The sequence below is a fragment of the Triturus cristatus genome, chromosome 4_1, assembly GCF_964204655.1.
Source record: "Triturus cristatus chromosome 4_1, aTriCri1.1, whole genome shotgun sequence".
In the NCBI taxonomy this organism is placed as follows: Eukaryota; Metazoa; Chordata; class Amphibia; order Caudata; family Salamandridae; genus Triturus; species Triturus cristatus.
Window position 1 is genome coordinate 588,596,070 of NC_140585.1, and position 27,903 is coordinate 588,623,972.

Below are 27,903 nucleotides of genomic sequence, written 5' to 3' on the forward strand. Positions count from 1 at the left end.
ACTTTTTGAATGTAAATAATGCTGTGAAGTAGCAATGCCACATTGTTCATATGAGATGCCATTTATTTAATATGGATGCAATTTTGGGCATTCAGTCCATCACACTCCTGCTCATTCTCACTCCCAATCCATGGCCCGCTTCAAATCATCTTTCCTCTTGTTTCTGCGGGTGCAAGTGAATGATTTCAAAGCTTTCAAATGAACCATTGTGTTAGGAAGTGGGTAAGAATCTGGGCGATCATGATATTAGGGTTCATATAATTATTGGGGTCAGCTCCCACAAGTTCTCAAACATTTTCATCAGTCTGCATTGATATTTCTCTACAACAAAGAGGGTATGGTGCAAAGAAACATTGCATAGGAACTGCACATGATAATGACATCTTACTAATGCACTTCAAAACTGATGATCTGTTTCAGTCAGATAAAGCAGTGCTATACACACAGACAGCAGTCAATAGTTTTTATAGTACTTATGCAGTTCGGTACTAACCTCCATTTTATATAGTCTCTGTGTAATATTTTCTATAGAGAGACCACAGAGGCTTTGCAGATTTTGGTTTCTCTCGTGTCTCTTATTTTTAAATCTAGGTTTCACCCCAAGGTTAATAGAGATGTCGGTCATTCATGTAAAACATTACAACATATCTCAAGCGGCTACAATCTCTCTGACCTTTGTCCTAGTACATCTTCTGTCTACAGTCCATGGAAGATACCTTAATTAATGGATCTGTAGTGCTGGAACCAAACTCATTAAGCATCACCTAAAATTGTACTGGGGTTTCAAATCCACTGAATTAGAGTGCTAGTTAATGGTAGAAAAAACTTAACAATCTCTCCATTCAAAGGGCAGTCTGAATGTGGGAGTGTCTGTGATCTGGTGTTTGCATTTATGTGGAGAGTGGTGCTGTACACTGTTCAAGGAATTAGTTGGGACTCGCATTGATCCTAATCCAAATTCGGAGTACAAAGATAGTTTTAGAGGCAAGTATCTCAGAACTAACTAACTGAGCATGATTTCCAATGTCACAATACAAGTAGCACTCATTGAAGAGGGTAGAAACCCCATAGAACAAAAGAACCACGTTCAGGTTAGGTAACTCCAAACTATTAACTGTGATAACTGAGGGACTGTAAGCAATAAAAGGATGGTCCCAAAAATGTTTAAACTCAGCAAAATTTGGCTTACTCAGTTATCCTCTGTGAAACTGTCAAACCATGGTGCTGAGGTGATATGGATCCTCAAAACTGTAGAAGTGGTCATAGCAATGTTCTTAAGGCAGCACTACCTTGTCCATCTCTTGATCATAATCTGAGCCACTCATTATGAGACTGCTGTGCAGTTTACATGTGCAGGTTGATATGGCAGTGTAGGTTCAGAAGCAGCACCAGCCTTTGGAGTCAACAGCACTTACTCAACTCTTCTAATGTAGGTGGTGACCTAGGTTCTCGGGTTCAGTCCAAGACACCACGGCTGCAGACACTAATGATGTCTGGGCTGGTTACCTCTTATAGTCAGCTCTCCAGGCATGCCTTAGTCAGTGGGGCCTTGGATCGGTCTCCTGCAGTTAGAGGTACCCTTCACCCAAAAGGTAGACTCGCTCTTCCACCAAGCATGAGCAATATCAATATTCTCTTCTGATCTTAGGCTAACTCCCAGCTTTTAGAGGAACCAGGGTGCCAAGACTCATTCATGTTGTCTGCTTAGTCATTACTGCAGAAATTGTTGACATATACTATTATGACCTTCAGAGATCCACTACATATGGGACTGAGTGAACTGACTTTTAGTTGGGGCCTTAACACAAGGTGCCCCACCTTTGAATGTACAGTTCCCAGCAAACCAGAACAAGGGATATGGCATCCCAAGTGGGGCCAGGCTATTGTGTACTAGAACAAGGCCGTCCTCTACTGAAGTAGCCAAACAGGTTTTATTAGTTATTGGATCAGATTGCCATTGGTGAGGGTTTGGATTGTCAAAAAGGGATGTTGTATGATGGGATATTGTGGGTGGTGGCTTTCCTTTGGTATGCATTGGTGATGGGAATGTTTTTCAGATCATCTCAATTTTGTTTATGAAAAAAGCTGTTGATGTTGACACATTTCTTAACTAAGATAGTGTCTTGGTTTTGTTTGTGGCTTACTGAACATTTTAGCAACATGGCTGAACTTGGCAGTGAGGATGCCAATTATCTGAGCACAGCACGTGGTTTCAAGGACATGTACATCATCTAGCAATTTAGGGGAGCACTACATTTCATTTTCTAAGGATTAAAGTTCTTGGGAGCACCACAGAATTAAGGATTTGTCTGCTTGGTGCAGAGGTGTCTGCCAAAGTGCCGAGTATAGACTGAGTTTGTCAAAGAGAATGTCTATATAATATGAAGAATTAAAGTAGAGGTTATAGAGAGTCTGCTGTGGTGCTTTCATAAGGAAATTTTTGAAGGATTTGGAATTGGGGATGAAAGGTTTGGGCCTTCTTTTGTGGAGAGGTTTTGTGAAGAGGAGGTGGAAGAGTAGTGGGGGATAGCAGAAAGCATTAGCTTGAACACGTTGCCAGCTTTTGGATTGGTAGACTGATGCAGAGGTGAGGTAACATGAGGCACAATGATTTTGAAAGTCTTTCATGTTCTCAAAATCTGTGCTCCTGGGAAGATGAAGTCACCAAGAAAACTATTGTTAGAAAGTGGAGATTGAGCTTGTGTTGAACAGATTGGAGAAGTGTTGATGAAATGTTTATCTTAAATAGGGGGGCAATGGTGGCATGTCATGAGTGGCACAAAGATAGGGAACAAAGGTGGCACATTGCAAGAATTGGGGGTGAGACACGCTGAGGGGCACTAGTGGTGTGGGCCAGAACCAAAGTGGAGGATTTATGAATTCGAACTGGTCTGGGAATAGATATTCTGTTGCAAATGTAATAAGGACCTGCAGCATGTATAGCTCAGTTAGAGTGTCATAGGAGTTTAAATATGGATCACTTATGTACAGGTAACCAAGTCAGAGACTTTAGGATTGGGTTGAGGTGAAGCATGTGGGCAAGTTAAGCACCAGACGAGCTGAAACATTCTGAATGGTTTGCAAGCTTTTTAATAGAGATATAGCAATGCCCATGTAAAAAGCATTGCCATATTCCAACCAACTAGTTAGAAGTGCTCGAATAACAGTTTTGTGACAGTCCAAAGGAAGCCATTGAAAGATTTTGAGCAACTTGCACAGGATCCCATGGCAGGTACAGCAGACTGTTGTAACTTGCTTTTTCATGGAAAGGGAATTCTCATTGAAAATCCCCAGGTGCCTATCCATGTTAGTCCTTAAGCTGAACTGAGTGATATCTTAAGATTGCTACACTCTAGATAGGAATCACCTTGACATTATTATGTTTTTCCAAGACTTTAAACGGTAGGCAAGGAGTGGTATAGGCTGGTAGTTACAAAGAATGGAGGTATTGGCAGGTCTGTTCCGTAAGGGGAGAACTTTAACATGTTTGCACTCGGGTTTGCAGCAGAAAGGGACCTGTTAAACAGGTCTGCTAAAGGGGCACTGGTCACACTGTTGCGAGTGGAAATTATATGTGTGAGGCTGGGATCGTTGGGTAAACCCGATTTCCTCACACAAATCACAGTTTCCACCTTTGACATACTAAACTGCTGCAACCTAGAAAGGAAACTACTTTTAATTGGTATGAGGGACATATGGAGGTGGGAGAGAGAAGGAAGTGAAGGTTTGTTAGGGAAATCCATGTAGATTTATTCGATTTCATCATGGAAGAAAGCAAATAGAGTGCTACACAGTGCTTGCAATGCAGGGAGGACTTGGGAGGAGAAAGTAGTATTGGTCCATTTTTAGAGTGTGCTGTGAGATAGCTCCTGCATGACACACAAATATCCTTGTATTAGGTACAAAAGCTGTTTTGTCAGACTCACGCTTGTGCTAACGCCAGGTATGTTCCTATTGCTTGCAGGGTCTTTTTTTCCCCCTTAATTCTGGGATATACCATTTAACCGCAGTAGATATCGTACTGGATCTACACGGTTTCATAGAAGCTATAGAGAGTCTAGGGCCTAAGTAATGGCAGCATTAAATTGAGCGGTCACCATGTTGATATTATTTGCTGGTCCACATGGTGGTGAGAGAGTTAGCCAAATTAGTATTACTTATGAAATTCCAGGACCCGGATCAAGTAATTGGAGGTTTAAGAGAAGCTTTAAGGCATCCGTGACTCAGAGCAAGTAGGACATTGAGACGGTAGTGGTCTGACCAGGTAAGTGCCAGGGTAGTAGTGGCTGGGCAAGCTCACCAGAGCCACAGTCTGGAATTCAACAGAAAAGTGCTACATTTAGAGGAAATCCTGGTCTATAAGAATTTTTATGATATTTGATACTGTCAAGATCAAATGGCAAATATTAAAATCCCATAAAGGACTCTTATTTAATGCAGATTCCTGATACTGCTGATACTTGAACATGAAATACCTTGAAAAAACAAGAGACAAGAGGTGTTTGGCTAAACAGGAACAGTTTGTTCAATTAAACAGCGCATCTGGGAGAACAGTTAGAGGAATAGGGTTTGAGGACTGTCTCAACTTACAATTGATCAGACATGGGTTTCTATGCAATTAATTGAATGCAATAAAATAGTTCTGGCGATCTGGTAAGGAATCGGAACCGCTGTCTTTGGAACTATAAATTAATGTATTAGATGAGGAATCTGGGTGGGCATCGACCTTGAGTGAACACAATGGGGCCAGTGGATAACGTGTCCAGATGTCCGGCATGGGGAGCATGTGATCGCTGCGTATACTATGTGTGCTTTGTGCTGATTGGCTATGTGTTCCTAACTTCATATGGCATCTGACATTATGGTGTTTTGGGAAAGTACTTACCCCTCTGGCCATGTGAGCTTAATTGGGGGCCTAATCTCCTTGGACCATTGTGGTGTCAATGCGCCTATCTGTGGGATTGATTGGGGGTTTCCTGTAGGAGCGTTTGTCTGCCGGCTACATGCCACCCCACCTGTGACCTGTCAATCAGTGACCTCTGGCCTGGATTTCAGAGCCTACCCAACTACATATTTCTGAGTCGGGTAGACATGGATTTTATAAAGTGTAAATTCATCAATAAAGATGTGGCTTCATTTTTATACATGAATGTATCATTATTCCTATTGATTTTGACTTTCTCAATATTAACACTGCATTGGATTAACATGTGGAAGACGTTTATAGACTAAACCATCTCAAGACACACTAAATAGTTAAAGGAAAACAAACAGTATACCTTCTGCTCTTGACACAGAGGAGATATTTCTCTAAAATATGAAGCTGTTAGTGTAGTACTCATACTGGACAAGTGTTTTAACCTTTTAAAATTCACAGGTTCCTGGTAGTGAAAATGGAGCAACTTGTTTTCCCAATGAGGTTAGATACTGTAGCTCAATCTTAAATTTAATTGTGCAAAACATATTCCATAAGACAGTCACTTCTTCATTAACAAAAAAAGTATCCACAAGTTTAGCAGCATACAAAACGTTTAAAACGTAACCTTTAATGAAATATGAATTCTACATAAATTTAACGGAACCTAAAACTAAGATCACAGGGAGGCTAAGCGGTAGTTTAGAATGTTGCTTTTACAACTTAGTTTGTCTTCATAATGAGTAAAAATATTTCTCAATGATTTTTTGATAGAATAGTTAATTCAACTATTTAATGTTTTCTGGATTGCCTTGACTAATTCATCCCAATGGTTACTTATAATTAATTGCAAAATATCAGGATATGAATTCCAATTATATATTGCAGCAGAAAAAAATGTTACCAACTTAATAAAATGCCTTAGGCTTAATGGCCTGACAACGTGCTTGTTTTTGCTGCATACTTCATTGTTAAGGTGTGCACATTATGTAGCTTGAAATACCACTGCAAAGTTCTTTTTGAACTTAGTTTTATTTGTATAGCACACAAAGCGAAAATGAACGCCTCTAAGCCTATGTGAGAAATCAGGGTGTAACTTTTTACTGCTCATTAAAGGTGTCACATTGACAGACAGTAGTGATACCTCAAGCTACGATTCTCAAGCAGTCCTGTTCAACTGCACAGGGAAGTAGATTGGACTCTATACTCAGAGCGGAAGCCAACGTCTTCAGAGCTGGTTTGAACTGAACTGTGCACCAAATGTGCACCTCATACAGACTTAACGGCGCTGGCAAGCGCACCCACCCGGCCTCAATATACTAAGTCCTGTGTGGGAGGTGGTCATACCTCCCTGTGACAGTATACCTATTGTTCTGCCTTCCACTGCTCGAGCTTGGCTCAGCAGCAGGAGGGCAGAATCATGTCTCTGGTCGGCAGCAGCCATGTTGTGCTGTCCGGGTCTAGAAGACTGGTACCGGGAGCACTGAGAGCTTAACGGAGGGCTCTTCCAGTGGTTGGAATCATACTAGCTTGAATCCAGGGGCAAAGTGAGCAAAGGACCCACGTCTGGGCATACCCTGCCAACTTCGGGTGAACAAAGCAAACCCAAGGAGATGGTGGATGGAGCGCTGAAACTTTTCAGACACTCACCCCCAGTCACAGATCTGGGTTGTGTTTGCTTTGTTCGCCCTAAGTTAGCAGGGTATGCCCAGACGTGGGTCCCGTGCTCACTTTGCCACTGGATTCAAGCTAGCCTGGCTGATGGAGGGTGTTACCCAGAAACCGGTCCCAGGATGCTTGTTTCCGTTTCAGGGATGACCTGGCTTAGGAGTTCGGGCTGGACTGTTCAGGCACAGGGTCAAGACTGATTGCAAATAGCTGGGTCTGAACTGAGGTGGCGAATGAGCTTAAGAATGATGATGGATTCAGCCCTGATCTGTGACTGGGGGTGAGTGTCTGAAAGATTTGAGGCCTCGGTCCATCATCTCCTTGTGTTTGCTTCGATCTCAAAAGGTGTGTCATGTTCAGAGATAGAGCAGCATTGAGATACATCAACCTGTCCCTAGTCAGGTGTGAGTAGGCCACCAAACTCTTACTTTTCTTTATTACATTTTGCCTAAGAACTTGCAGACTGAATGATCATGCCCTTCCCTCACTCCCAGCCTCAGTTGTTCCCCTGCAGTTCGGAGGTGGTACAGTGTAAAGAAAGGGTAGGCCAGGCCCCTCCAGTGCTGAGGCACGTTCATAGGATGTGGGAGCACTGGGATTGGAGGCACAGTACACGAGTGCTCCAGTGGAAAGTGAGGGCAGAGTATATTCTCTTTGTGTCAACTCTTTCACGTCTTCCAATTCCAAGGAATACCTTAAGAGAACTTGGCTTTTCCCCAGCGAGTGCTTTCAATGAATTGATTATGTGGACACAAAGCTACTAGGAGCAGAACCTTGCAGCAGGCTATGCAAAGCTATCCCTCAGGATGTGGCTTTAAACAGCAAAGCTATCCTTCAGGAGGATATAGAATGTCCAGTTTTATACTAAAGATCACAGAGGCTTGTATCTATTGGCCAAGAGCGAAGTGATTCATTAGATTACACAGAACCTTGCAAATCCTCGAAAACTGAGAGAATAGCTGTCATAGCATTGCAGACATGGGGTCTCAGAGAGCTGATCTGCCCCTCAAATGACTCCGATTCTACAAGCTCAAGCCTTAGACAAGATATGTATGTCACAGGCTGACGCTTCAGACAACAGAGCCAATGTGTTTCATGACATATCCACTCCCTTCTCTGATGGATGCTGCATCAGGAATGTTTTATATTCAGAGTTCGCTTGGGGTATATTTAATACCTGTATTCAGTAATGCAGCAGATTTAGTTCTTGCACACTGCATTACAGTTATGTCCACTGAAAGGCCAAATTAAGTGACAAGGTTAAAAAAAATGTGTGGCAAGAAATTATGAGGCAAGAAAAAATATATTATGTGGCATATTATGCAATTAAAAGCAAGTTATGCACCACTTTCGGTGGCCTCATTATCTAGATATTTTAGCAGTTTAACCCACATTGATAAAAAAAAGATCCCAGTGCTATAATATACATAGATTTCTTAAGAAACAAAACTATATACATTTGTCAGGTTCTAAGAAATTATTATTAACAAATGAAGAAGTTTATTTTGCATTGAAGAACAAAACATTTTGTAGTAATACCAAACTACCTTCTAGGGTAAATAAGGATTGTATAAAACATATACATCATGTTGCATTCAGCAGAAAACAAGTCTGCAAGTACACACCCCTCGTAATAAAACATCCACCTCATTATGGTCTAGCTTAACAGCACATCTGTCACGAGACAATTATGTGAGAATAACAAGGAGGGGGGCTTTGGCTCCACCTACATGCCAGAGGTACATGTTTTGATAGGGCAGACGTTGTGTGCGTCCACAAAAAGGTGCATACCCTTCACACAGCTGTGATCATTTTGTTATTTATCCAGCGCCTGAGTTTGAACTTTCAGGGACACACACATGACATTGTGATGCTATGAAAAGGCCTTACATAACTAGATAATTTATGGAACTTTTCTCTGGCAGCAGCACAGATGGGAGAAGGAAAGTCTGTAACCTACCTGGATTTTTAGGCCTGGTTTAACAAAGCAACTGTCACCTGACCATTTAACCTATTCCAATATTATTCTACGTTATTTTCTTCCACAAAAATGCATACCCATCCCCAGGTTATTTTCTTGTGATTCTTCACATTACCATACAACATAACTATAGAAAAGTGCTCCATTTTGCATGGTTATCCCCTAACATTCCGCCAGATAACTGATGCTACCTTGACTGAGTGTGCCCTTTGTTCCTGCCACTCAGGTTCACAGGGCCTGTGTTCTTTCCCACAACTGTACCTTTGTTTCCACAGCTGTCCCACCTCTGGGCCACATGTAAGTCCGTTGTAAAAGGTGCCCCAGGTACCAGAGGGCCTTGTGACCAGAGATGGCATATGCGGGCTGCAGCATGTACTATGCCACCCTCAGAGACCCCTCACCTTAACAAACACACACTACCACTGCAGGCTTTGTGTTTGGGGCAGACCAAAGTGAAGAGTCGACATGGCACACATCCCTATGTGCCATGCCCCCCAACACTGCCAGTGGCATGGGGAAGTCACCCCTCTAGCAGGCCTTACAGCCCCAAGGCCACAGATGAGGGCATAGCTGCACAAGCAATATGCCCCTACAGTGTCTGTGTCATTCACAGATACTGTAAGTGCAGTGAAGCCATTTTGAGTACATAGGTTGGGAGTTTGTCACCACAAACCCCAAAGCTCCATGATGGCTTTACTGAAGACTGAGAAGTTTGGTATTAAACTTCTCAGCATAATACACTGATACTGATGCCAGTGATGGATTTATTATAAAATGCACTTAGAGGACATCTTAGAGATGCCCCTGAAAAACGACCGACCTCTTGTGTATTGGCTGACTGGCCCCCGCCAGCCACCCACCACCAGACAGGTTTCTGACCTCATGGGTGAGAGCCTTTGTGTTCTCCGAGGTCAGAAACAAAGCCTGCTCTAGGTCGAGGTGCTCAACACCTCCCCCTGGCAGAAACAGCAACACTTGGTGGTGAGCCTTGAGATGTGCTGATTTGGGCAGCTCCAACTAATGGATATGCCCCCCCCCCTGTCCAGACCCCACTTTTGGTGGCAGGACAGGTGGGAACGTTAGTAAGCAGAGTAGGAGTGTCCACCTTAGTCTGGCACACCCCTAGGGTCACCAGGAGCTGAGGTAAACACATCTCTTAGAAATTCTCCATCTTGAATTGGTGAATTGGGTCCAATAGAAACAGGGATGTGCCCTTCTCTCCAAAGGGAGGGGCACCTACAGGGTGTAGTTACACTAGAGGAGAGTAGCCATCGGCTACTGCCTCCCGACCTTAGTAACGCCCGTAGATTTAGTAGGATTTCACCTTGTTTCTCAGATTCAACGGACCAACGAAGGCGGAAGAAGACCGCTGGTGGACATGGAACTTAACAGCTGCAGACAGAAATCGGCAGAATCTGTCAACTTCTGTCAAAGCGACTCTGCCCTGCCAGAAGAAAGCACCATAGCTGGATGTCTTAGAGGGATCCTCTTGGCCCAACAACCCAAGCTGTCCACAGCTCCATTCCCGAGAGCCTGTACTCTCCTGCAAGGCCCAACAGCGGCAGAACTCCTCCATGCCCTGCACATCTCCATACTCACGATGTGACAGGTGGGCTGGTTGTGCCTTGCTATGACCTACAGTGACCACAACGGTCCCAGTGTTAGCGAACTACTAAATCTCATTCACCTCCATTGCGCTCCACTGACTGCAACAGCAACCATCATTGCCGGTATCAACCGCAGTGGCTACCACTAAATTAAAAGTTAGGTATTATCTACTTTACCCTCTGCCATACCTTTGGGGGCCTCCCTGTACTTGATGCACAATAGACCTATTTTTGGTATAGTATATACAGAGCCAGCTTCCTATGATTACTTTAAAGCCAGATGTAATTAATGGCATTGCCAATGCTTGTTTTGGTTATTTATCTAGTTTCCTGAGCATGAACTTTCAGGGTTAAACACAGACATTGTAATGCTATTAAAGAGTCTTAGATAACTAGATGATTTATGTTATTTTCCTCTAGCAACAGCTAGAGGAGGCAGTCATTAGCTTACATGGATTTTTAGGCCTGGCTTGAGAGTGCAACTGTCACCTGACCATTTAACCTACACCAATATCATTCTACAGCTCTTTGCAGCCATGATCAGCAGTACTGTACATTTCATATATATATATATGTGTCTCACTAGGAAGCACTTTAGGATTCAAGATATTGGACTTTAGACAGTGGCGTAGCTTGACCTTTTGCCGCCTGTGGCTGTCCCTGCAATTGCCGCCCCGCAACGGCTACAGGTAAGAGTGGGGGTTTGGGGTTGCTGCCCCAAAACTCGTGCCACCCGGGACAGAGCGCTCCCCCCTCTCCGCCCCCCCTTGTTACGCCACTGACTTTAGAGAGAACTGCAACATGTTGTGGAATCTTCCCAAGTCTGAACACCCCTTGAAATGGCTGCTACTTTGAAAATATTGTCTGTGAAATAAACATTAATTTGTGTGAATACTCAAACAAAACATTTTTCTGACAACACAGGGATTCCTTTTTCCAACCTTTCAACATATTGTATCCTGTTGCAGACAAAGTTTCTTCCCACCTTCAATCAATTTGGATGAGTACACTTTTTGGGCAAGGTTACCACCTCTTTAAATGTCTGAGCACCCCAATGAACCTCAGAAAGGTGACAACTGAAAGGCAACCAATTAATTTTGGCAATAATGGCTTGCAATAGATACTTTGCAGTGCCCCTAATTAACGCTAAGCCCTCATAGAAATATGCCCCCCTCTTTTCTTTTCCATATCTCTCTCTTACTATCTGCCACTCTCTTTTCCTCTGTCTCTTTTTTAGGTCTCGCTAGAGACAGCGCTTTAGCGCTGCTCTGGCGAGACTTATAGTAAGCGAGTTTTGGAAGTGCAAACGAGTGCTTTCAGGCCTCCAAATACAGTGCATGTGCGCCGGGCGCGCGCACCATTTGGCAGCCTGAAAGCACTCGTTTTCTTTCACTTTCGCGGCCGCTTTGATGTTTGATCGCGTCGCGATCACTTTCACTATTAAAAGGCAAGACATGTTTTCAGATCACTCTGTCTTTCGTATTTGCACTTTATTCATCTTTTTAAATATAGATCATTCGTCTCTCTCGCTAGCTGTTTATCAGCGCCTTTGCCTGTTTCCCGCTTCCCCAAGTGTGTATCTTTTTATTTTGTGCTTGTGTCTCTCTTCGTCTCCCCCTCCTCCACTGCAGGCTCAGCATAAGATAATGCGCCGCACTGCCCGGCTGCGCTGTGCCAGTTCCAGCTCCCCCCAACACACCCCCTCCACCGCACCCGCCCCCTTACAGCAGCCGCTCTCACTGACGCGGTGCAAGCTGTGATGGTATTCTTGATCTCGCGCTCCTCTCATTAGCACCCTTAAAATGGCGGACAACCCTCTGTGAATAGCAAAATCACAGTTCTGAACAGTTTCCTCTCCCGTACTATGGAAACTGCAGTTTAATGGTAAATTGCAGGGATGTATGTGTGCCCTAGTTAATGACTGTAAACATTTTGTAACTATCAGCGCAGCGCTCGTTTCACAAACGCCACGCTTTGTTTTACCCAACTGTATCATATTTTCTTCAGGCGCTGCATCTTCCTGTGAAGTGCCCGCTCTGGCCAGGGAAAGCTGTCGCATTTAGCCCCCCCCCCCCCCCTGCCTCCTCCCTGGCTCCACGATCGCTCACACTGCTGGTCGTGCTCTGACACAGAGGATATTTCCCCATAAACAGGCCCGTAAACTCTTTCTTGTAATTGTTGGATTTTATAAGTAGCCGCACCTTTCTTTTGTTCAACACGGCGCCGCTCTCCCAGCTCTAATGTTAATAGCTGTAAACATATTTTAACTATTTGCACAGCACCATAACATAACCACTCTTCATATGCTTGACGTTTCAGCTTATATTTGACACTCTAAAAGCGGAACTATAAGTCCCAGAGTGCAGCGTGCTGTTGGTGAAATCTGGGACTGATATCAAGTGCCACGCATGACTTTCCATCCACCTGGCAGCTCTCGCCAGAGTGAACCGGTGCGGTGGTCAGTTAGAAGAGTCTCTGCTTGAATGGCTTTAGGCTTCTCTACTTTCCATTTACTCCTAGGGTTCAATTTTTTCGTTTCCTGGTGGACCGGATCCTACTTATTGAATATTTTTATTACTTCTGTGTTTCCAGGCGTTTTTATAATGATGAGGTGTTCAGGGAGTCATGTGACTTGATTCTTTCGTGTCACATAGCACCTGTCTGAGCCGCAAATAAGGGATACATTTCAGTAGGGCTCGTGCCCAGGGGCATCCGTGTACTATGAACCTCAGGCGTCTACCACTATTCCAAAAACGCAGTGACAGCCGATGCTTCGGCTGCTTATTTTACAGCCCCTCAAAAAACAATTAGATTGTCTAGCCAGCTGCTGCCTATAGTATTCCGCAGCACAAACACTGCCACTAGGCTCATCTGCTTTAATGCTTGCATTAGGAAAGCACTTTATCAAGCAGCTATCTTGCCACGGCCACACCCCACACACGTCTTTTAGGTACAAGTCCTTCAGGCATTGTCCTCTCTGGACAAGCAGGCCACGCTAATCTCTGCCATATTCACTGGCAGATATATATGCCTTACATAGTGTTATGCATGCGTGCATCCTGCTCTGAGTCTAACGCACATTAGAATGCAAGCGTACGACGCCGAAAAGTTCTCAAAAAATGAAAGACTATTACACCCCACCCAACTCCATCGCCATTGTTACTGCTAGCAATCCTAAATTGCTGTGTACGTTCGTTTCCCAAAAGTATGTGTGTGATTAGCAGCCGAGGGACTCTGATTTCCGTTTTGAGTCAGAAGTGAAATTTAAACCAGTCTTTTTCTACACGACATAGACGCAATAGTTTGGTTGCTCACTGCTTCTGTCTAGTTTTAGGAAGCAGAGATTCTAGAAGGAACTCATTCGATGCTCATGCAGTGATGAACCACACCTGATTGGAAGTGGGGCCACTTCTGCTGAGGCCTTCTGTTCAATCTGCATACGTTAATGGGCGAGCTCAGTGAGAGGGCAGGAATCACCCCTCTTCCCCCCACCCCCCCAAATAGAAACCCATCTGCCTGGGAAAGGCCGCCCAGCCCCCCACTGGGCCATTGGCGGCATCTGAGACAGCCCAAATCGGCCACCACTCTGGCCAAAAGGCAATTTAGGGCTGCATCTCCGATACACACCCATTGCCCGAGTGCCCGCCTTAACAATCGCTCCTGTTTTGCAAGTGAGCTGTGGGCCAATTTTTTTTTTTTTTTTTTTACAACCGGTGGTGCTTTTTAACCAAAATGGCAATGAAGAAATGTAAACAAAGTATGTGCTTTACAAGGCATGGGAGACGGCATTGTGCAGGCAATGTTTGTTGTAAGATTCGGGGAATCCACAGTAAAACCCGGCCCACTCGCCCACAAACAGTCAGACAAGCATTTGCAATGCAATAGGTTTCGCATTTATACGAGTTTGAGCTATTAGCATTGTAAATGACAATGCTTTTTATTTAAGTTTGTTTTTTTTAAAACATAAATAAAAGGCACTGTCATTTACAATGCCAATAGCTCAAACTCGTATAAATGCGAGACCTATTGCATTGCAAATGCTTGTTTAACTACTCTCTGTCACTACCTTTCTCACTCATCCTAGCACTGTACTGTAAAAGAGGGTTTCTTTAAAATGCATGTAACCCTAGACCGTGGGCTCTCCCACGAGCTATTCATGCATTTTTTTTATCCCCTACCTAGACTGCCCTACAGTCTGCAAAAAAGGGTGAACTACATACATCATGTGTACATCTGTAGCCTATTTGACTAATTCTCCAGTGCCAAGGTTAGGAAAGCACCAGTCTACATTCCATCTTTACACATATTGCCCAGTTGCAACCACATAACCTCCTGGACCTCACACAATGTACAGTGTAATTGCCTATGGCTACCAGCTATCACTCTCTGCCACTGCCCCAACATTCACACCTCCTTCTGATCAACAACAGTGGAGATTGTGGTCCAGTGTTTCAACTACTAGTCACGTGACAGCAGGGCCGGTACTAGGATTTTTGGGGGCCCGGGCGAAGGGGAATGTGCGAGGCCCCTCTAATTTACATAAGTGAGACCTTCAGGGCTCCGGAAGCTGCTTTATTCAGACTCCTCCTGGGCTGCAGCTCCCCTCTGCCACCTACAGCCATCTCTTTCACAGCTCATATCAGCCAAAGGTGTGAGACTAGCTTGGGGGCTGAGAGTGCAGACTGTAAAGGGCTGACAATGGGTGTCCCGCAGTGTCTCTCAAAGGGCAGCCAGGCAGGAGGCCTAATTGCAGAACAAAATGCGTTTCCTTGCAATTGGCACAAGATGAAGTGTCCCCTCCTCTAGACCTCCGCACATCATCCCTGAGAGGCCCAGGAAGGGGGCCCCCTCCTGCAAGTCCAATTGCAAACAGACACCTTTCTTCAATGGGATCGGCAGGGGCACAAACGGTATGGTGGTGTGATGCACTGGTGTGGGGCCCCATGGTGGTGTGCTGAGAGCGAGGCCCTGGGCAGCTGCCCATACTGCCCATGCCTAGCACCGGCCCTGCGTGACAGGGTAAGTACTAGCATGCAATAAACACAGAAGGAAAGGTGTATAAGTAGTCGAGATTCCAGTGGAAAGAGAAAAGAAAGCAAATAGGGGTGGTGTTGGGAAAGAAAGAGAGATGAGACAATGTTAAGAGACGATCAATGAGCAGAAGTGGGAAGAGAGATACTGACACTAAGCAAAACCAAATTCTGTCACTGTATGTTGTCAATTTTAAGGAGTTATTAGCCCTATAAATGTACTCCTAGTCTGTGTAGAATGAAAGCACAAAAGATCGATATATTTCTTTTTCAGCTAAAAACTAGTTTAGCATAGTTGTTAAACACACGGCAAGTGGTTAGTGTGGAATATAAATCCGACCAATTAGTAAAGAGGAATTAGCATAAAAAGCTGAAGTCAGCGTTTCAAACGACACATTTTATTTCATGATGCAGTGGAATCTAATAATCTGCTACTAGTGCATTTTTTAAAACTATTAAACCGACAGTCTTCAGCACAGCCATGCGGTTAAGTAGGGTGTTTTCATAACATATATGTGCCACTATCACAAAAGAAGTAGCCAGATAATTAAAATAGCCCCCCACTGGAAATATGCCTCCAAGAGCGCGGAGCATGCAAACTGAGCAAGCACAACCCTCCTTACGAGAATGCTTTTCACTCTTTAATCTTCCTTCCATGATCCACCTATCCATCCATCCATTCACCTTTCATCTAATAGCCAATCTATCTGTCCATCTCTTCACCTTTCCATCCACCCATCCTCAACATCTATCCACCAATGCATCTATAAATCCATCCTTTCACCCACTCACCTTTCAATATATTCATGTATCCATCCATCTGCCCTTTGACCCATCCACCTTTCTCCAACTGTCCAATTACGCTTTCTTCTGTCAAACCTTTCTCTCTTTTATTCAGCCTTTCACTCATCCATCTATTCCATTCTTTCACCCTTCCATCTATTCACTCTTCCCCCTCCACCCTTTCTTCTTTCCTCTCACGTTTTCTTCATTCCTGCAACCTTTCCTTCCTCCTCCCTTTCTTAATCTTTTCTATATAACCATCTTTTATGTCTCATCCTTACTTATTCTTTCTTACCTTTCTCGCTAATGCCAATTTATTCGAATCAACCCTCTCTCTCTGTTTTTCCACTATTTTACTTTTTTTTTTTTTTTACTGTTCACTTCTCTGTGCATGCCAGCCCAAGGCCTAAAATCCAATTTTATATATTCCCTAACAGTGTGTTTTTTAAGCATTTTATCCGCCTACCTGCAGACAGAACGAATCCATAAATAACCAATGTACCAGCCCATCTGGTAAGCGGCATCCCCTGCTTCAGCTGCTAAAGTAGGGATTCCCTACACCTCTGACTATCACCTCCACGGACCTCCATTCCTACCACCTAGATTTGGTTGCAGGGATCTGAATTATTTCTTGGTTAAGTTGGCCACGATTCAAGGCTGACAAAAAGTTACCCAACTCTCAGGATAATGGGGCACAGTCCTACACAACACCACATGCAGAGGTAAAATAGTTAAGTACTTTTTTCCTCAAACAATTAAAAAAAACAATACATACTGCATTCCTTTCCCCTAACAGGGTCCGGTAATCCGCTGCAGGCTGAGCCTGTATCCGGTACAGCAACCCGCCACCTGGATCCAAAGCTGTCGCATTCTGTATATTCATAGTGGTAATTTGCCTGTGAAAGACAACATCATACACATGACTACCACGAAGACCAACATTAATAACACTGTCAATATTCACATCATTATTGAAGCCATCTTTAACTATTTGAGGCATTCTTGATAGTTTGTGGGTTTTATTGAAAATGAACAAGCAGAGTAGCACTTATCTCATCCACTTACAGCCGTACTATGGAGTCTTTAAACCATAGACTTCAGATGGAACCACACCGAATACAAGCAATGTAACAGTTGTCTGATGGTCTACAACAGTACCCAATTCAATAAGTCTGCAAAAGGTGGTTCAATGTGCTCGATACAAAGGCTTTCCTCAATTTTATTATTTTTATCCAGCCCCGCAGTATTTTGTCTTTACCATACGTTTGACTGGAAAATGTGTCTTGTTCCTTTGATTACAGCAGGGAACTACTTTTTTAATTTCTGCTTACCACTCCATGGGATCACGTCTTTGGCAGTTTTACTACATCTGCCGCTCCCCACTTGATTTTTTTTTTTTAATTTGCGAGGGCCCAACATCTGCACACTGCTAATGGGTCACATGTGCCTCACCTTTTCTCTTCCATCACCCGGTAGCTGCACACTGCTGCTGGGCCGCTCGTTCCACGCCATTGCATCCCACCTCTCGTTAGGAAGCAGGGTGTTCTGGATTTGACAGGAAAGTCATGGTTTTTCAAGATCTGTCCTGGAAAACTTCAGTAAATTTAGCTGTCTATTGAATACAGAAGGCGGTGAGGTTTCATATGCTCCAGTCCAGAATTAATTAAAAGCCTCCAGTCAAAAATTAGTTACCGCAGATGATACAGTGTGCAACAGTTGCATTTCATTTCCATTAGTGCCTCATTCTATATGTTTTCTAGGTATCTGAGCATTGGAAATTATGCATTCTGTATCCCGTGGTTGATGCTAAACTGTAGTCCTACTTCTACGTTTGTGGAATGTCCCTTTATTGTTTTTTTAATTGGCGACCCCCTCTTTATTTTATGTTATGAGGGCACACCAGCTGCACGCTGTAACCAGGGTACACTCTCCTCACCTTTGCTCTCCCTTCCCTCACTGCTTTTTAGGTCAAGCTAGCTTTCTCTTTGAGACCTGCTGTAATCAGTAGGTGTGCATCACGTCCATCCCCTTTTTTGCCATTTGTCTATGTCAGTTTCCTTTAAACATCCTTACTTGCTAGTGGTCAGTCCGGTCTCTTTGTCCCTCCTTTCTCTCTTCTGTTCCTCCCACAGAGCAGAAGCTTAGTACTGTCTCATTCCGCTGTGGTTCTCTTTTTTTCTTGGTTTCTTGGTTTCCTGCTCTGTTACTGTTTGTCTGTGTTTAGCTTCATAGCCCTAGCTGCCTACGTTTCAATATAGCATTCTTCCTCCCACCTCCTCTTAACGCCACAGTTGTGTTATTGCTGCCTACCCTACCCTGCCTCCCCCTGGGTTGCTTGTTATTAATAATTGTTGACACCATCTATCAGCACTGTGCCCCTTTTAGGAGGTGGTTTCATTTTTATTGTGGTTTACTTCCTGGCTCCTCCGTCCCACTTTCTCTTCTCGCCCTACCCCACCCCCTACCAATTAATCACAGGGCTCCAGTCTGGCTGGTCTGCTTCACAGCAGAGCAGGGGTGCCACAAATGCACACAGTCTGCAAGCCCCTTCCCTCAAAATTTCCCAGTGGCCTGTCTTCTTTATGCAAGCCTCAATAGTAACACAGCTCCGTGCATCCCCCTCACAATCCCTCCACCCCCCCTAACATTACACCATATATGGTTGATTCGACAGAACACAGTTTTGTTTTTTACCTTGGGAGCTGCCTGCTGGGATCATGCCAGATCTCTTTGATCGGATACAGCAGGAGAAGAAAAATACACAAAAGACTGTGCCCCTCTTCTATCTTTACCACTGCCCACGCCTCTTTGTACATTGTCAGTGTCGAGCCCGGTGAATCGAGCCTCAGTGACAGCCATCACTTGCAAGTAAGTGTTTCACTTTCTGTTTTATATTTGGACCGTTCCTCCGGTGCCCCTTGTTTAACATTATATCTGTTTAACTGCAGGGCATGCCATTTCATTTTGTGTGCCGGCTGTTTGGCCGATGCTCTAATAATAATATATTACACTACTAAGTTAGTACTTTTAGATCTCGCTTCTTCATTCAGAAACAAGACATGTTGGTTTTACCAGTGCTTGTTTGCTTCCTTAGGCTACAGAGCACGGCCCATCCGGTGTCTCCGTCACCCTAATCCTCCCACAGACCTTCATTGCAGTGCAGGGCCCATCCTGCAGCTCTGTCACCATAGCACACCCACAGGCCATGACTGCAGCACAGGGTCTGTCGCTCTGTCACCCTATGCCACCCACCCGCCTTGACTACAGCGTAGGGCCCATCCTGAAGCTCTCGCAATATAACCAACTCCCAGTGCTGAAATGCAGTGCAGATCGAAACTGATGCTGTGTAACCCTATCTCATCCCACAGTACGGAGCTGCAATGCAAGGCCCATCATGGAGCTGTGTCACCTTGCCACATTGTTGAACTGCAGTAAAATGCACATCTTGTAGGTTTTGTCATCATAATTCAACCAGAGCAGTGTGGCACTGCAAGGTGCCATGTAGCTCAGGCAGCAGAATCAATTTCCACGTTGCTGGACTCAAGTTCAGTACTTATCACTGCAGCTGTCTTACTGTAACTTACTCACAAAGCCAAACTGCAGTGCAGACCTATCCTGAAGCTTTGTAACAGTAACCCATCCCACACTGGGGGGCTGCTCGTCAAGGGCCACCCTGCAACCAAGCCCCCTTAGGCCATTTCACACTGCTGAGCTGCAGTGCAAGGCCTACCCTTAGCTTTATGTTCATAATCAACCCACAGTGCTGAACTGCAGTGCGGACCCATAATGTAGTTTTGGCACATTAAACCTTCTGATGTGCTGAGGTGCAGTGCATGGCTCATCCTCCATCTCTATCGCTGTATCGCACACACAGTTGTGGGCTGCAGTGCAAAGCCCATCCTTCAGTTTTTCACCTTAACACATCCACAGTGAAGGGCTGCAGTGCGATGCCCATTTTGCAGCTTTGTAGCTCTGTTTTCAAGTCTTTGTCTACAGATAAGTCGTACCAGGACCAATGTAGCACAAAGCCTGACTTAATGCTCACTTAAAAACCCAGTCAAACTATTTTTGTAATGTTCTTACGACAGATACTTAAGAAACAAATCAAAATAAACATGCAGCCTTCCCTGGTATGGCAATGGTTCCTCTTTTACCCTCAAATGGGTTTAAATGAAAGAAAGCAATTGTGTTAACTCCAATTTCTTTGTCTTTTTGTGCACATGCGCACGAGGGAAGGCTGAACTCAGTTATTCATTCTAATTAATCTTAAAAACCAGTAGTGCTCTATACGATGGTAACACAGTGAGTCTGCACATTATCTGCTTTTTTGTTTCTTTTGGTTGGCTATCTCTAGCTATCTGATGCCTCCTCGCTCGCAGACGCACCAGGGCCGGACTGGGTACCAAAACCGGCCCTGGCAAAGTGTTCGGCCGGCCTCCCAGGGGGGTTGGGGGTGTCGCCGAACTCTTTGCCAGGGCCGGTTTTCGTCCGATTTTGTTACAGGGCCGATTTTTATGCTGCAAAAACGGCCCTGTAACAAAAACGGCCCCCAGGGTCCCAAAACCGGCCCCCACTCGTGCGGCGCACCGGGGGATTGCCCAGTGCCCGATAGGGCCAGTCCAGCCCTGAGACGCACCCTCTCCCTCCCATTATGGTGGCTGTTCTTCCTGTTTTCCTTTGCAGTGCTTACTTACTTTTGAAGCAATCGCTGCATGCTGCGCTTTAGTTTAAGCATCTTAAGCTAAAACACTGCGTGTCACGATTGCTACAAAAGTACATAAATTTAAAAAGATATGTTGTGCGCACAATTTTCTTTTTATTTATTGACTTTTGTGGCAATGACGCCACGCCGCTCTTTAGTGTTTAACATCTAAAGATAAAACGCGACATGCTGTCATTGCTACAAAAAATAAATAAAAACAAGGGTGAATGTCGTATTTCTTTTCCATTATTTAATTTTGTAGCAATCGTGGCAGACCATGCTTTACTTTTAAACATTTTAAGATAAATCGCATCGTGGTGCGATTGGAACAAAAGTAAATTAATAGAAAAAAGACGCCGGCCGCACAACTTTTTTTTTTACTATTGATTGGCTTTTATGGCAATGTCAGGACGCCGCGCTTTATCTATTAACACCTAAAGCTAAGTGCGGCATGCCACCACGCCGCACTTAGCCAATAAATAGAAAAACAAAGGTGGGTGGATGCCACATTTCTTTTCCATTTATTTACTTTTACAGCAATCGTGCTACGCCGATCTTTACTTTCAAACATATTAAGCTTAAGCGCAGCATGCGGTGATTGCTACAATAGTAAAAAAAATATTAAATAATACGGCGGCCACACAACTTTTTTTTCTATATATTGACTTTTGCAGCAATAGCTGCACACCGTGCTTTAGCTTTAAACTCTAAAGCTAAAGTGCAGCTTGTCGCCATTGCCACAAAAGTCAATAAATAGAGAAACAAATGCAGGTGGACGCCGCATTTCTTTTCCGTTTGCAAAGCCAATAGCTCTCCATTTAACTAATGCGAGACCTATTGATTTGCAAATGCTTGTTTTACCTTCTTATATATCTGTCTTAACAATAACATCTTCGTACTTGGAAAACAGATGGCTCAGGCAACTCTCAAGAATGACCCCCATAAGTACCTGCTTAACTCCAGCTATGCAAATCTGTTCATGGGCAAGTGGGAGGAGCAGGTGGAATGAACCACAGAAAATGAAGACATGACCAAACACATAATCTTGACACAATACATAAATTACTTATTCTTCTGGAATGGGAGCAGTAGAGAAGCCAAAAGTTTAAATCTCAAATTCATCTTAACTATAACCTGCACCACAGTTGAATTTTTGGACTTTAAACATCCAAGTCCATAACAGGAGTCTGATAATTACACCAGAAATATTCTCAAACAATATTGTAAATGACGCAAACAACTTTGAGAGATAGATTATTGTATACACCCTCAAAAAGTAAAGAGAAGGCCCCATTCAAGTTTGATTTTTAACCATCTTCAATGCTGAATCCAACAGATTCAGCCAAATTAGATCCAGACATTGGCATATCATCAAGGCAGACACAGTAATAGAAAAATCCATCAGTCCACATGTTTCAATTAGATACCACAAACTTCGATCAAGACATGTTGGTACATATTTATCTCACAAAAGTAATAAATAAGTATGTGAACTGTCAGGAAGGTTTTTTTTCCCCCACTATTGGCATTGTGAAGCATGTCAAACATATTAGAAAACAAAGAACAGATTTTTTTCCTGCAATTACAGAGAGGAAAATAAACAAACCTATCACCCGTGCACCTGACTTATGCATTTACTACAATCAACAGGCGGTCTTGAAGTATTTTGGATACACCATCCTCCTGGTAAGAAAAGGATCTTAGAACATTTGAGAGTGATTCAAAATGGTGATCAATTCTATACTATTACAAGGCAATTTCAGTATACCCAAAATCAGTATATTAATCTATTGTATTTGCACCAACAGGATTGAATACAGGGGGGACGTGATCCTGAAAGAAAGCTAAGAAAATATATGAATCAAACGGAGCATGATATACCCTCATGGAATGAATAGTGAAGGAGAAAGGTTTGCATATATTGGATAACTTGTGGTTGCATAATCAGGTTTTTAGTTGAGAAAATACAATTGGAAGATGGACGCTATGTCATGTTCATATTTTAGAAGGATTTCTTGGCGGGCACAAAATGCGCATCTGATCGCTGGCCTGCCTTTTTTTTCTACCTGCGACTGATTGTGCGCCATGGGGAGATCACTGCCATTCCTGGATGTTACTCGGTCTTGCCTGGCAGCATGACAGAGTGTTGGTGTTTGTACCAGGGTGTTGTTGTTTTGCGCTATAAAGCACACCGAAGACACTGCAGTGTCAAATTTCCACTGTTATTATCTCGGTCGCTACATTCTACTGTTACAGGATTGAAATATGTTCACACTGGTCACATCCACAGACCCCCAAGCACAGTGCACCAAACAGTACCATTTAATCATGGTTTCATTAAACAAGGAAATAGCATTTGCCTGTTTAATGCAACAATATACTTGCTCCAAACGCCCCACTCCGCCTAGTCGCAAAATTCCACAGAATCCTGCTGACTTTTTATGTAATTTTGCAGGATTCCATAGAATTCAATTCCACCCACCCCTGGTCACAACAGCAGTACCCTCTCTGCCCAAAATTATGCCAGCCAAATTACAAGCGGACTCCAGGTTTAAACCAACAAAGTAGAATCTATTCCACTGGTGTCAACCTTTCTCTGATAATATGAGCTATCAGAGGTAAGCCATCCAACCGCCTGCTCTATTTACAGCAGGCAGTCATTGACTTTTATTTAATCTTTGTCACCACCAAGAATATCCTTTTCTCAAGGTCACCTATTCGATTCTTCCTTACAGCAGAGTGGTGGTGCACTGTTATTTCCTTTTGATATTACCATGCTGAAAACGTATTTACTCATTTATTTATTAGATTTACGGAATGATGAAATGTCACTGTGGGATCTGGGAGTCAAAACTTTGTGGAAAATGAAAATGCAGAGGCAGCATGGGTAGACAGAGTTCAGCCAAAGCACACTTTCAGGTTTTACTCAGTAAATCCCCATTTTCTCCCCAGTGTTCAATGGAACTGCCTAAAGAGTTCTTTTTGCAGGAGTTTTTTGAACCAGAAGCAGTTAGGCTTTGCTCTGAGGCTGGCAAATAGCAAATCCTAGTCTGGTTCACCCAGAGATCTGCCTCCATGTTTTTACCATTGAAGATCCATTGATTAATAAAGTGCTGGTTGGCTGAACAACGGTTCCTAGCTGGGATAAGTAGAATCCATGTATTTAAGTAATCTTTTTTTTTTTTTTATTACTATCTGACAGTTAGTTTAACTGAGTGAGAAATGGCCAACAGGAAGGTCTTTAGTCTACTTACATCACATTCAAATTTTACATATTCTTTCAGCCCTCCCAGCTCCTTCCTTTGATCACAGAGGTCCCGGTGTGATCTTCTATTATGTCACGCCTTGAGGTCAGACACCTTAGTGGTTGTGATTTCAGTAAGCTAAATGCTGAAAATGGGAAACTTTACCACATCAGCCATATGCTCGATTCAGGGGCCATCTCTGTTCTTGGATTCTGTGATTTCAGCTGCAGTATAAAGGGAGTACAAACTAAATTTATATGTGCAACCAAAACATGAATTGGATTTCTTTCATGTGGACGTGAACATATGCATAAAAACGAGGAATTTGGTAGCGGACAAGCAATTATTTTGGCTGCAATCACCGAGATCCATTTTGGAAATAAATTTGTGCCTGCATCGATTTCTCAACTACTTTATTCTTATGGGTATATCGTGGTAAATGGGCCTACAAAAATAATCTAATCTAAAATGATATATTTTATATATGCAAGAATGTGATTTACTAATATCAAAAGTCTAAATCATAACACAGTTGAGAACAAAAAAAAGAGTTAAAATTATTTCAGCACTGACATGCTGTATTTGGCATGGGAGTCCAAATGCACAAAAGTATCGAATGTCAGCTAATTCAAATCAATACTCTACATAGTGTTACTAAATGGATTATTTATGAGAATGCTAAATGCTATCAAATTCCAAACTGAAAAAAAAATCAGCTGACGTGAACTGGAGTTTGTAAGAGTTTTCAGACGACCATTAGATAGGCCCTAGTTTCCAAACATCAGTGGATGCGAAGATAGTTGAAAACATATCAGGGTAATAGCCAACATTTGTTAACTCTTTTGTCAAAACTTGCAAATGATATGACACTCAAATAGACAGCATTTTACAGTTCTAGCTGTATCTTCACAATGCGTGACAAATTATATAGTGTTTTATCATTAGATTGCTTATTTATTAGCAGATATTTTACTGTGTGTGTATACCCACACACTGGTCTTGACGATTTATATTGCTTATTTTGCTATATTCAACAGTTCTTTTCAGTTCCAGCACAATACAATTCTTAATATCCAGCTGTTTGAGTGCCCCCTGCCCTGTCCCTGGTCTCATTCGGGACTCCAAGGATTTCAGCTAAATAAACTGCTCCCAGCAGGAGAGCAAAAGACAGAAGGACACGTCAGCCCATGCATCTTGGTAAACCATTACAAAGCCTTAGGATTTTTTTTTTTTTTTTTTAATGCAGTCCATGGCAACAAAAGCATCTCAATTATCTAAAAGGATATAGAGCTTAATATTGCCTCTTGAGCCATGTTCCTCTCATAAGGCTTTATTTCGCTGATAAATTTGCCAGCACAATGTCCACAAAGACCCGGGGTCAGCTTTAGGGCGGTGCCACAAGTGCTGTCACACCTGGCTCCAAGCTCAGGGGGCGTTGTTTTCTAAATGTCTTATGGGTTTGAATGCACCGGCTTCAGAGTTCTTTGTGTGTCCAGTAATCTCAGGCTATAATAAACATGTCGAGATAACACTGGTGATTAGTGTACCTGCTAGAGAGAGCCAAGTTTTTTTCATAGCAGTTTAGACTCGAAGTAGTGCAGAGGGTTAAAATGCCTGCTGCAAACAATGCTTTGTTTAACATGTAAACCACATAATTATATTTTATGTAGCCAACTCAGTAGGTTACTGCTTTTGCCACAGAGATATGTTTGTTATTTGCAGTTCATAAATTATAAACCTTCTATTATATCACAGCGACCAATGAACTGGCATCAAAGCGCTGCATGAAAACAATATAGCATAGCTTTAGAACCTTGATTTTTCCACTCCATCTTTCACTATCATAAGGTTGCCGAAAAAGGGTTTAGGTAGAAATACATTCTCATTAGTAAAGCCAATGCCAGCCTCTGATTTATTTTTTAAGCTAAGGTTCTACATCTCCAGACCAGGCACTCTTGAAATATACTATCTACTGATATAGATGGCATGTGACCCCTACACCTCGTAGTCCTCATTGTCTTATGTAACATTTCCTACACATTGAATTACACATTTGTATGATTAATTGTCTGATATAAAATTAAGCAAACACATGGAGATGATGGACGGAGTGCTGAAACTTTTCAAACACTCACCCCCAGTCACAGATCTGGGTTGAATCCATCATCATTCTTTAGCTCACTTTGCCACCCCAGTTCAGACATAGCTATATGCAAATCAGTCTTGACCCTGTGCCTCATGGGAACAGTCCAGCCAGAACTGCCAAGCCATGTCGTCCCTGGACTGGAATGAAGCATCCTGGGACCGGTTTCGGGCTAACAGACCTCATCAGCCAGGCTAGCTTGAATCCAGTGGCAAAGTGAGCAAGGGACCCACGTCTGGGCATGCCCTGCCAACTTAGGGCGAACAAAGCAAACACAAGGAGATGATGGACAGAGTGCTGAAACTTTTCAAACTCTCACCCCCAGTCACAGATCTGGGTGAAACCCCGAAACCGGTCCTAGAATGCTTGTTTCCAGTCCAGGGAGTACCTGGCTTGGCAGTTCGGGCTGGACTGTTCCCATGAGGCACAGGGTCAAGACTGAATGCTCTGATACTGAACATTGGTTTGAGTAGCACTATTCAAGAAATTAAATACATTTGAGAGGAGCTATGGAGAGATGAAGGGCATCCGTGGAGGGTGGTTGTGAGGAGAACTGTGGTAAAGTAGGTCATTGGGGGGTGCCAATAAAGATTGTCGCTCAGAGTGCAACCGGCTCTTAAGCAGGCCCTGCATAGATATATAACTGGCTTTGTAAGTCTCATTAAGAGAACATCAAGTAATGAATTTAGCAACATTTTACATTCCTGTTATAGGTAAATTTGTGCACTCATTTTCAGAACTGCCGTTTTAATTCAATCAGGTTATTCCCTACCTGCTTGATACAGCCTGTGTACTTGGTCTTACTAACCACTAATGCTGGGAAGGTGTTTTGTGCATTTTTTAACCTTCGATAGGCAGGATTTTCTGATGCTGCTCCTGAGTCTACTAAGCGTCAACACTGTAGATCAGTTTCTAGTTCTAGGTGCCCTCCTCACACCTTCATTCCCTTTAAACTGTACAGTTTAACTCTTGAGCCCTGTCTTACGGGGTCATACAAATCATTCGTAATATTAGCCATTTTCTTCAATGTTTTCAGTCCGCCTTTATCCTTTAGAATATGTGGTCACAGTTTACCACACATGCCATGTAGAATGAACCCTAAATTAATTTTCGATTTGGTGATCTTTATAACATGATGCCCAGTTGTCAAGATCTGTGTTCCAAGTACAACTTTCAACTTGGCTGCATGAACTTAACCCCCAGACCACTATAATAAATGTATTTTAAAAAAAAAATCCTCATTGTTGCCACTCGACTAATAGTGCCAATTGTTTGAGAGACCTTACTGTAATCAATAACAAGCATTTGCAATGCAATCGGTCTCGCCTTTGGGACCTTATATGTATTTAGCTATGCAGCACATTAGCCTGGGTGCTGAAACATCTACTGTTCTTTAACATGCAGGGAAAGTAAGCACCGAACTGCGTGACACGCCAGGTATGGGATTGGGAACACATGGAGAGAAATATTGCCTTTCAGAGGGAAATGGTATGGTCCAAAGCTCTGTTTTTAATATAAAATCAGGGCCTTCTGTGGTCACATCACTGAAAATACAAGAGTTGAAAAAAACTATTATTGTCTAAGGGTGCTCGTGGAAGACAATTTTTATGGGCTGGAATCTAGAGCATGCTAAAGTGGACCAAGAAGTACCTTTTTCTGTTGGCAGAATCAACAAGGCCAGGTGTCGGACAGAGCCGGGTCTTGCTTTATCCAGTAGCTCCAGGTCCGAAAAAAAAGTGCCACCCTCGCTGTAAAATGAGACAGCAGCCCCTTTTTACATAACAGTCACTGACTGGCTACATCACAGCAGTGACTTGCCTCTGAACACA

At 43.2% G+C, this 27,903-nt stretch overlaps 1 protein-coding gene across 2 annotated transcripts in view; it reads right to left on the reverse strand.

Annotated features, from left to right (window-relative positions):
- The window catches only part of ELAPOR2 (endosome-lysosome associated apoptosis and autophagy regulator family member 2), a 449,018-nt gene that overhangs the window by 299,426 nt on the left and 121,689 nt on the right, over positions 1-27,903 (reverse strand). For both annotated transcript variants that reach the window (XM_085652909.1, XM_085652910.1), the window contains exon 2: positions 16,760-16,880. In XM_085652909.1, the coding sequence (XP_085509035.1) occupies positions 16,760-16,880 (121 nt within the window). The remainder of the gene's footprint in view (positions 1-16,759; positions 16,881-27,903) is intronic.